This window comes from Plectropomus leopardus, chromosome 10, assembly GCF_008729295.1.
Source record: "Plectropomus leopardus isolate mb chromosome 10, YSFRI_Pleo_2.0, whole genome shotgun sequence".
Taxonomy (NCBI): Eukaryota; Metazoa; Chordata; class Actinopteri; order Perciformes; family Serranidae; genus Plectropomus; species Plectropomus leopardus.
The window spans coordinates 16351600-16363499 of record NC_056472.1 but is presented as its reverse complement, the minus strand read 5'-3'; the positions used below and the strand labels follow the sequence as shown (position 1 = coordinate 16363499).

General features: G+C 38.0%; 2 protein-coding genes across 2 annotated transcripts in view; one reads left to right on the top strand and one right to left on the bottom strand.

Annotated features, from left to right (window-relative positions):
* Positions 1–828: 828 nt before the first annotated feature.
* Positions 829–11043, bottom strand: LOC121949134 (uncharacterized protein C7orf57 homolog). The gene is made up of 7 exons (XM_042494746.1): positions 10989–11043; positions 5143–5307; positions 4943–5036; positions 4551–4671; positions 4131–4210; positions 1383–1480; positions 829–1157 (listed from the first exon to the last, which is right to left on the bottom strand). The coding sequence occupies exons 1-7, from the start codon at positions 11041–11043 to the stop codon at positions 1153–1155; spliced, it is 618 nt and encodes a 205-aa protein (XP_042350680.1). The 3' UTR covers positions 829–1152.
* The window catches only part of LOC121949010 (activin receptor type-1-like), a 32535-nt gene continuing 29491 nt past the window's right edge, over positions 8857–11900 (top strand). Inside the window, exon 1 of the mRNA XM_042494594.1 lies at positions 8857–9175. The gene's annotated coding sequence lies outside the window, so the exon portion shown is untranslated. The remainder of the gene's footprint in view (positions 9176–11900) is intronic.

Sequence of the window (11900 nt, the reverse complement as noted above, 5' to 3'; positions counted from 1 at the left end):
TTGGTTCCAGAGAGAGGAGTACCACCTGTCCTCACACTCACAAAAACATCTACCAGCCTCAAACAAACAGAGCGAGATCAATCACACAGGAAAAAAAAGAAGGGAGATATTGGCCCAGTTCCAAAGCATCAGTGTACCTTCAAAAAGCAAACCAACTGAAGCTGTTGAATAACTAACGACGAACAGTTTTCCCGAAGAACGCTGAGATAACCTCTGACAGGCATGCAATACATTGGTATGTCAAAACAATGACACACACAGAGCAAACAGCATCAGATTATGCATTGTATTGTTTGCCTTTATTGCAATATTACAACGTGTCCCTTAAAATTAGCCATTGTTGAAGATAAGGGGGAATTTCGGTTGGGCAATAGAATGACACACAGCTGCAATCAACTGAAAATGATACTTAGTCAACAAGATAGGACATTGGTACACAGAACACACAAATAATAAATCACATACAACAATATATCATAAATTATTACAGTTTTCTAGATCACACACAATGTGCATGAAACACATTTTTTTGGAGTCTAAGAAGCAATCAGCTACTTGTAGACTGGAATAATTTATGATATATTGTTGTATGTGATTTATTATTTGTGTATATATATATATATATATACATATACAAATATTAGTGTGTGTGTGTGTGTGTGTGTGTGTGTGAGTCATTTGATTTGCTGGTCATTGGTGACATTCGATATATGAAAAAAGTTCTATAAAATATTAATGAAAAAAACATTCATATTTCAGGCTGTAAGAGCAAATATTTTGGATTAAAAGGCAAAAGCAGAGAAAGATTGTGAGACATGTTGATTTTATTTAAACATTCAAACATTTGTTACATAAAGCGGCTCTTTACAGAGGTACAGACACAGCAAAAAACTTGAAAACAAGAGTTGTGGGTGCCTTCTATGAATGCAGTTAATAAGGCACGGCTAACAGGTACATTAAATAAATAAAAAGTCCCATCTTAAATTCACTGGAGAGCTTTCATACTTGAGTGATACATCTGACTTGAAAGAACCATTGAAAGTAAGTTAAACATTTGTTGTGGTTCATTAATAAAGGGAGGAGAGGATGGCAACTATTCCTTATGGAAGCATTTGAGTTTTTATGTCCTTTTCCCACGACACTGGCAGTCTGCTAATCTGTTGACGTAAAAAATGTATAAGAGCACGAGTCAATCACCAATTAACTAATAATCTCTACATTATACTGTCAAGAGTCATCATAAATTCTTAATGGCTGAAATCTTTTGGCTTTTTTTATTTTATTCTGATCAGGAGGAATTTAATAGCATGATGGTAAAACAAGAGGGGAAATGATTGATGGTGACCTGGAGGATTGTAACTCAAACTGTCAGAAACACTTACTTGACAAATCAGTGTTAGCTGTTGGTTTGTTGTCATCTGCATAACCAAAGCTCAACAGCTTCGACATGTTGACAGGAGCTGGATTCTTGTCAAAAACTCTGTGAGAACAACAAAGACATTAAGTCTAAATGTGATGGAAATGCAATTTTTGGGAAAGCTTTTTCCCAGAAATCATACGATATAATGTAACGCCAAGATAAACTCTGGCTACTCATTACAAAAGTGCTTTTCCAACAAAGTCAACAACTGTTTTTTGTTTTTTTTTTCTAATGGTCAGTTTTATCTTCATTTTATAGCAGTCCACCATCTTTGCAAATCCTCTGCACTTTCTATCTAAACAAGCAATTCAATATCAGATTTGGCCTTTTTATTTTTCTTCACATAAAGACAGAAGACTGTGAAATAATTTTCACTCAGAAACTCTTGTTTCAGGAATATCAAAACTCTTACACTTTCCATGACACCTATGTCTGTAAAGCGTTATAAACATACCTATAATCCAATATAATCTGCTCATATCACTGCATGTTGTAGTTACAAGCACTCATAAATATCCATAATGCTTTACAGCAATAATCACAACACAGTATGAAGCATTATATAATGACTTACAAGTTCAAGTATCAAAATAGTTTATAATTTCTGGTGACTCACTGCTATTTCTTTTGCAAAGATAATAGTGTATTATATTCTATTGTTGTAAAACATTGTAAATCATTTCACAGTAACTTGGCGGCCCTCACAGCAAGAAGGTTCCAGGTTCAAACCCGCCAACCGACTGATGTCCTTCTGTGTGCAGTGTGTTCTCCCCGTGTCAATATGGGTTTAGTCCAGTTCCTCAGGCTTCCTCCCACAGTCCAAAGACAAGCAGGTTAGGTTAATTAATGACTCTAAATTGGCCAGAGATGTTATTCTGAGCGTGAATCATTGTCTGTCTCTATTTGTCAACCCTGTGATAGTCTGATGACCTGTTCAGGGTGTACCCTGCCTCTTGCCCAATGACATCTGGGATAGGCTCCAGCCGCCACATAACCCTTGACAGGATAAACAGTTTCAGGTAATGAATGATGAATGAATATAAGCTATTCTAAATGGTTTTTGGGTGCTTTAAGTGAAGGAATGAAATTATTGATGTATAGGCAGATATAATGCATTACAAGCTGGTTACAAATAAACAATCATTGTTTGTGTTAAGTAAAGTTAAACACAAATTGTAAACAAACAAAACGTAAAACTGACTTGTTTAAACAGGCAAATAATAATTCTAAAATTATCAAATGCATTAAAGAATGTATGAAAGGTTACACTATGATTGTTGCAAAAAAAAAAATCAGTGAGGGACAGTTATAAAGCATTATATTTTATGATACTTGGGATCATATGTCTTAATAAAATGCTTTACAAGGTGCAATGATTATTGTTGTAAAGCATTTTGAATATTTATGAGTGCTTAAAACTATAACTAAACAGTGCTATAAGCAGATTATGATGCATTAAATGTATGTTTAAAATTAGGATTTGGGTAACTTTTTTTTAAGTGAATCCTTTGTGGACTTGTCAATGTCCAGGTGCCCTGTGACCACATTGTTTACTGTTTTGTCTGTGTTGCATTGTGTGTGAGATTATTTAGGATTTCTGGCAGGTCATTGACATTGTCCCAAAGTACACAGAACACACAGCACAGATCAGATGTGAGCTAAAGCAAATAGGTGAATGTCCTGTTTTCACCTGAGTTTGGGTGCTGTTTGGTTTGACCTTAGTGTGCTGCATGCCTATAAGCATTTCTGCTGAGTCACCACAGCATGGCAATTTATGGGAATTATTTACTGACAACAACCCCCTAAGCACACAGATATGAATCAGCCATATACATTATGTGTTGCAATACTAATAACTACAGAATTACATAATTTGGAAATGCTGACAATTATGACATTGCTTACTGTCATCCTAGCTGTGACTTTTAAACTATTATAACACTGACTTGAAAAATGTATTACTTTCAATCAAAATTACTGATATGATCTGACTTAAGAACATAACTGGTCAATAATAAATCTATTGTGTTTTGGGCCTGTAACACCCACAAATGTAATACCAGCCCACAAACAAAATAAACCACAAATGTAATACAAAATTTCCTGTTTCCATCTATTGCATTTACAGGGACTTGTTACGTTTGTGGGAAGGTGAAAGTCTTCAGTTTTCAGAATTGTAATAACTTCCCACAAATGTAATATGAAAATGAAAAATGATCTATGTGGTCATTGTTGGTGGTTTATTTACTCATACACCTGCCAACGGGCTCGAGTGAGCTCATTAGAAAATATCACAGGTTTGGGCAGAACAGGTGAAACATGTCAAAGCAGTACTGAGTAACTTATAAATTACTTGCAGAAAAAATCCATGTTATAGAGGCTGTGCATTAACAAGTCCACCATCTACTTTCTCCTGGTCTAACATTTATGTAACAGTTATTACATTTGCAGGAAATTCCGTCTTACGTTTGTAATAAGAAAATGCTATCACACTTGTGGGAAATTTATTACGTTTGTGGGATTATTGTGTTAAAAGCTGCAGATTTGAATTACGTTTGTGGTTCTTTATGTTTGTGGGCTGTTATTACATTTGCAGGTGTAACAGGGCCATTCTGTTTATGAAAGTTGTAAAGTGGCTCTGTGAGACGTCGCCACTTGTGCTGAATGTAATACAGAACAATAGCACCATCTTGTGATTACATGAACTTACATCCTCTTGAATTTACTGGTCTCGTGATATTGATTGAATGACTGCAGTTTCACCATCTGGTCGTCTTGAACATTGTTGTTCTGCAGAATACAAAGCAAGGCCACAGTGCGTGGTGGTTATTTTGTGAATGTAACTATATCCATGATAGCCCCCCAGCTCTCCCTTCAGTTTGCATTATGCTCTCTCATTTGCCCATAAACCATCGAGAAACAAGTACCTGACCCAAAAGTTGGTCTGCCTGATCGAGAAACAACTTAATGAAGTGTGTAGCACTACGACATCAATAACAATCCTTCTGCTTTGTCTTAAAATATATGATCATTACATAATAAAACAATACAGGAGATAGAATAAATTGTTATTGTGGTGACTCGTGTGGCTAAATTACTTTCTAAATGACTTTGACATTTCTTTGTTTACCTTCTCTTTGCTGTTGCTGCTGCTATCATCCCTCTCCCAGGCTGACATATTGTCAGTCCCAAAGGGGGGCTCTGGCAGTTGAAAAGCTCGAGGGTTTTTCTTCTCTTCACTGTTAATTAGACTGTTGGAAAAAAAAAACACAATATAGGGATATGCAATGTATCCTTCACTCAGTGATAGCTGGAATACATAATGAAGAATAACAGTAGAAATCAGCTACTACAGTGGTTTTATATTACTCCTTCAATTTTACAGTACTTTTAAAGATTGGAAGCTAGCAGAAGCTAGGCCTACAAGCACTGTATCAGTATAATATTAGCAGCAAGTAGAGGTGTTAAAAATGGAGGCAGAGGTATTGTACATGATAATAATAAGACAAATGTTACATATACCTTGGTTTGCCATCATCTCCTGATGCACCACAGAACCAGCCTGGAGGTTTGTATGCATCAGGTTTAGGAGTTACATCCTCATGCCACAAAAGTCCTGGTGAAGAAAAGTGGAAAAATAAATGTAGGCAAAATGCATTAACCATTAACCATTAACCAGCAAGAAGGATTTGTCTAAATATAAGGCAACATGGTGGCTCTACCCTTATGTCCTCCTTGTTTCGCAAGCTTGACATAGTCAGAATCGCTCTCTCGGACTCCAGCCCTCCGCCCTCGGGCCCTATCCTCAGGAAGAGCACTGATGCCTGGGGACAGTCCTGGAATCTGAGAGATCTGGCCATTTATTCCTTTGTACCCGGATTTCCCATCTGTGATGTAAGTATACACACACACACACACACACACACACACACACACACAGTTAACATAATAACATGATAATTTTCATTATTTCGTATTGAAAACTTATGATTCTAACACTGCATTAGTAAATAGTTGGCCAGTATTGTTTATCATACACTGAAATAAAAAAGTCATATGTTTATAAATATAGAAACTTAATTATATGTTTATATATATATATATATATTCAAAAACTTTATCGTCATAATACAAGCATAACGAAATTGCAACTGGGCCAACCCATGGGTGCATACTAGGTTGTGAACAGCAGTGTGTATAATGAGTTCAAAATACAAGCAATATTATGCAAAATATTTACAGTACTCTATATATATATAAGTGCAGTGGATGTGCAAACATCAGCAGCAAAGGACTGTAAGGGATGCCGTAGACAGGTATGACTCAGTGGACTGAAATAAAGTGAATATGAATATGAATGCTAAATATATTTCACATGCCCAATGGTGGTCATTCATAAAACACATGTATAAATAAATAATATTATAATATCATTGTACAACAATGCAGATTTCCAGCATATTATGCTAACTGAGACAAAAAGCTAATGAATGAAATTTGATGTATTTTTACTGTCCCCGGTGTTAGGGCCGGCTGCAACATCTGACTTCTTCCATTTACATAAATATTGTTAACGATTTATCGTATGTAATCGTGCCTAATAATAGAGGTAATTATCAGACAGATGTAAATTCACTGTTTTAAAGATCTGGTTGGTTATAGTCTCTAGATAATTGAGAGATGTGCAAAAAGGTTGCAACTGTCCCGTCTTCCTCCACCACGCTTGCCCCGTTCCCACCAGGCTCCAGCAGACAGGTCTCCCTGCTGACACATAGTATACTACGTGAGTTAACTAGACTAAACCAGTATACACAGTTGTACTTGCCAGAGTCTGCCGATTGAAGATCGTTATTCATGAGAACTGAGTCATTTCTGGTGGAGATGGAGACAAAAACCCGGTACACTGTCAACCTCTTTAACGATAGCTAGCACGATAGTTAGCATCCTCAAACTTAGCTAACTGCTAAGCTGTCCGCTGCTCATATATCCAAGTTTTAAATTAAACACAAATTGTGACTGACGGCACTAATGAGTCTACATGGCAATGTACAGCTCTGACTTCAATATTGACGGTTTTTTACTTACTCTGAACACATTTTAGGAGCAGAGAAAGCAAACTGTGTACGGAGCGCCGACTCTGTTTGGAACTTCTGACCGCGTTGTCATGGAAACGCTGTTGCAGGCACTGTCTGGAGTGCAGCTGGAGCTCCGAGATGTGAGGAGTATATACAACTTAATAACTAATTATTAACTTCACTAACTAATAATTTAGTTACTGAATATACGTTTGCTTAAATTATGATTACGATAAATATTGTTTGATAAGCCGACCGGTGACCGTTAAAATTGTAAGGGACTGTTCTTTATTTATGATAGGGGGAGGGTCGTAGCCTCTAAATGGAGGATGGACTTCTGAACCATTATGCCCCAAAACGCTAGACCAGCCTGCCAGTCACACTCCAGTCAAACCCTACTCTGATAAATAAAATACAGTCCCCGAGTCCTCTCAAAGATAGCTCTGGTTAAAAGGCTACTCTTCAAAATAATTGCAGTATTGTGCCAGTGGGTAAGCAATTAGCCTACCAGTGAAACTGTCATTAATATTTCAGTTTCAATGATAAAAAGGAAAGCAACACATAATGAACAAATATTAGCCTAATTCTGCGTAATGTCCCCTGTGGCAGAAGACATATTAAGAACTTTGTTGTAATACCACAGTGTAAAAGTAGCCAACAAGTACAATTAATGAATTCCATTTTTTACATAAGTAAAAAAATATATATCTAGCCCCAGAAGTATTAGCAGGCAAGCTTCAAATATGGCCTAGTTATACCAAAAGAAAAATGCATAATTAACAATTTTGGAATACATATATTTTTTTTGATAATTAAATCATTAAATATATTTAGCCTTAATAATCTATGTCTGCAAAGTAGCCAAACTAACAGGTTAAACTGAAGCTGTCATAAATGTAGGGTGCTTAGGTACAAAGTAGTACAAATACCTCAAGTAGGCTGCATTATTGAAGTGTAGCTTACCTTGACAGCTCCTTTCTGTTTGTGCTGTCTTATATAGGATACACAGTGTTTGTTGTTGTTGTTGTTGTTATGTTGTTGTTGTTGTTGTTGTTGTTGTTGTTGTTGTTGCTGCTGCTGCTGAAGCATTGTAATGCTGAAGCTGTACGGAGCTAACAGTGTTGATTGGCTGGAAAAAATCAAATGTGCATTGCACACTCAGAAAATATGCCTTTGTTTTGTTTATGATAATAAAGTAATTACCGGGCTATCTATAAACCTAAGAATATTATAACCAAGAAAGTAATATCTCAGACTTGCAATAAACTAATGACAAAGTCTGTAAGAGATACGTACAGACCATGTTCGTTTTAAAACAATCTATCCTTTTTATTATCTGAACAATTTGCCCAAAAGCTTGAACCATTCACTCCCTGAATGCTGAGTCGGGAACATGCGCAGAACAAACCAAATAGCAATGGTCCTTTAATTGTCGCGCACGTCAAGTTAGCCAAGACAACAAGTCTGTGACAGGAAGTGGGCCCTTTTGCTTCAGCATAAGAGCATTGTGTGTCACTGAATAAGAATAAATACAACATGAAAAAACCAAAACAACAAAACACTTCGAACCATTTTAGGTGCACAATGGGATATTTCATTGGATATTTTAAACCTACTTCAACCTTTGTTCAGTTTAAACTACAAACAGCAACAGCAACAAGATGCAGGTAAGCCTACAGTTCATCAAAATACGTAAAAGTCAAATAATCTCCCTCTAAGTAGCCTACAACTTTGAGCCCTCAGACTAATTTTTTGCTCTCTGGTCCCTTGTAGCCTAATCCAGTCATTTCTTATAGTTGCCTATGTAAATTGTTAAATTGAGCTCAGATACAACATGAAAATGCTGGTTACAAATGAATTATTTTCACTTTTGATATTTGACTGATATGGCGGAGGAAGAATTCAGATGCTTTGTAGCAATACTGCAATGTTAAACCATTAAATGTGGCAAGCAGGCTATGTCAGTATTATGAGCCATATATATAATCATATAATATATATATATATATATATATATATATATATATATAGTTAATGTTAATGTCCCTGAGCCCAAAATAAAAACCATAAGTCACAGTGCTCGAGAATTATTTGAAATGCATCACCCCCTCCCATTTCATTAATAAGGAACAGTCCCTTAGCCTAGCATGCTTTCGCAAAACTAAAATGCAAAGCTTTTACTTAAACATTTTCTACAATTATTTTGTTTCTAAAATGATATGATTTTTTTTCGACCCCTGGGAATGACAAAACAAAGACCAATAGCTACTTTTATTTTGAAGCGTCTGACCGAAGAGCCTGTGTTTGGCATTTGGCTTGACGCTGGTTAATTACAGTGAGTTATTGCAAGGTAACTTCCTCCTCCAATCGTTGGTTTTTCGCCTTCGTGGATTCAAGTGCGAGTTGTGAAGCCGCAGACAGTGCTCATGTGTGAAGGGGTACCGCGTTACAAAATGTGTATTCATTTTTGCTCTCTCCTGAATATCGCGTGAATTTGTCACTTTTTTTTTTTCCACCGAGCGAGCGACGGACGATCATGTTGGCATCATGTAGGCTCTGCTTTTCAGACTTTGGAAAACAAATCGGGTATTGTCGGTGAATTCTCGGGAGATGGCAGAGTAGCTCGACCTGCGCCAGATACCGACAACCTCATAAAGCACTTTGAAAAACACCCCGAAAGGTAAGTTTGATCACGACTAACCTAAAATGTCCCGTGCGTGTGATAATATGGACATTTCTGTGGGACGTGGGGAAGTTTGCTGATTTGCAGGAAAAGGTTTCGTGACGTGCTCACTCACAAGAAACCCCCTGAGCTTTTCTCCGTAAAATCTTGGCCTGTTTTGTTATTGCACACATGTTATTTACCATCTTAAGCTGGAGTTTTGTGAACAAATAAGCTACATTTAATATAGTCTGGTTCAGGAGGGATGAAGCCTTTACGCAGCATAGCGTATTGTTGTTTTTTTTTCTACCGGCGTCAGAGAGATTTTTTTTTTTTTTTTTGGTTAGTTGTTGATAAATGGTGATGAGCTCAAAAACACAAAAAAATAAACGTCTCGGGTATATAGGTGCGACTTAAAATTTCACAATCAAATCAAGCAGGCAACATTGCAACTAGTTGTGACTGTTGGGTTTTTGTCATGCAAACAGTTTTTGGGAGGGTCGTTCCTGCTTGATCGTGTGTCTCATCATCACACGCTGAGCACTTTTAACATCACAATCGCAGTCCTGGAAGGGGGGGGGGAGAAGAGCCAAAACATACAGCACGTCTTATAATGCCCTGTGGTTTAATTCTGAACTAACTGGGAATAAAGAAACACTTAAAAAAAAAACCCTTAGAGGTCTTACACAAGTATTTGTTGCCATGCTTTTAGGAACAATCAGAGCAGACAGGAAATAGTGTGTGATAGGATTGCAGGGTAGTAAAATGTAAAGCCGGTAGACCTGCTGATGACAGGGTGCAAACTTCATTACTAAGGTGTTAACTAGCTGGAAACATTCAGGGATAATCGTGCACGTTAAAAGATGTGTGAATGGGAATGTCTCACACTGAAGTGTTCTTCCTCAGAATCAACTCATTGTGCTTAGATCCTCGCTCTCACGAAATTACAGTCCCACATACTAATCAGGTCTTTCTTCACCAGGAGCCCCAAATGTCTGGGGAGCACTCGATGGTGCATTTGCTGTGATGGGATTGAGCACGTCCCAGCCGAGCTCCATTTAACTGTGTGATGCACCGAAGGGGACATGCCCAAACCGTTCAGTTGACCACTCTTTAATATGTGCTAATCTGGCAGCCAAACGTGCAGTGATAGTGTCTGGGATCTGAGATAGCATATTGTTTGATCAATATGGATTAGCCACTCAGAATGAACTCTAATGACCCCAAATTGAAGCTGTAACACTGTGATACTCAACTTTTGGCTCATGGGCCAAATCTGGCCTTTGATAGGGTGACGGGTGGCCCCTCAACCATTTTCCAATTCACAGTCGTTTTGGACTTTAAATGTGCATGAGGTCCAGAGTGCATTAAACTGCATCAAAATAGAGTTTTGGGGTTTTTTTTGTTTTTTAAAAACCAAAAAAAGGTCTAGTGTTGGAACCCCCCCCCCCCACCCCCACCCCCCGACAAGAGGTCCAAACTAAGCCTCAAATGTCCTAAAATCCCAGAAATGTCCTAAAATCTTTGAATAGTGTAAAATCCTGAAAACGCCCTTAATCCGGGAAATGTGTTAAAATTCTAGAAATGTTCCTAAATCCTAGAAACATGTATGGGGCTGCTGCAACTGGCCCCTGGTCTGCTGTCATTTTGTAAAACAGGCCCCCCAAGCAAAGCAAGTTGAGTATTCTTGCTGTAACACATGAATTGTTGGTGGATTTTCCTATGACTGCATTAGAGGAATCACAGTTCATTTGAGGTTATTTGTCATGGTTAGTGGGTTCGTGTTTGTGTGTTTGGTGGATGATCTGGAGAATGTAACCCCATAGCTGACCAGTCACTGAAGTCGGGCCTCTGTGTGGGCGCCTGCTGTTCTCAGTGGCTCGCATCGCGGAGTCTGGCTGATAGTGGTCTGATAAAAGGACGGCAGGCAGTCTGAGGCCGAGATATGGTTCAGCTCCAGCAGGGGATCTTTGGGATCCTGTTCTGTTCAGCTGAGGTAACGGGCACCAGCCTGACTGTGGTCACTCAGCCTGCCATTGTGATGAGTCCCCTCCTTCCTCTCAACAATGTTATCGTTTGGCTTTGGGCCTGTGTCATTGTTTCAAACTGCCTATTTGTGGTAACTTACTCCTCAACCAGCAGGAGATTATCTGTCTCTCTGAGACGAACAACACAATCCCAACAATAGGTCTGGTTTTGGGGGAAGTCTTGAAATGCTGAGTGTTTTGGGGTTTTTTTGTATTTGTTTTAAATAGGCTTCATGTGTGTCTGATTTATGATGCTCGACAGTATTTCTGTTGGTACACACGTTTATCTTGCTTCCAACACGCTGCTAAGGACCGGTGCTGACTCAAATAATCAATCAGTCTTCGGATGTCAGAAAACAAGTGAAAAATCACAACTTCTCCTGATCGTAATTCCCCTGAGCTCCACATGACGTCTTTTTAATTATGACTAACAGTCAAAATCCGAAAGATGTTAATTTTTAAAATCACATAAGGCGGGGTTGTTCAGACTTTTTTTTTTTTGAAAAGGGGCAAGCTGAGATAAAATGAATTACCATGAAAAAAAAATCATATACAAATGAGGAAAACGGAACAGTTTCATCTTTCAGTGAAAAGTTGTTCAACTTTCCGCTGCTCCTGAAAGTGGCTACACTCGCCGAGGACTTGATGCTTCTTTGCTGTGACCTCGTCTGCTACCTGGCAGCAAAGTCTTTTAGTTATGTAACTGTTTGTTTGCT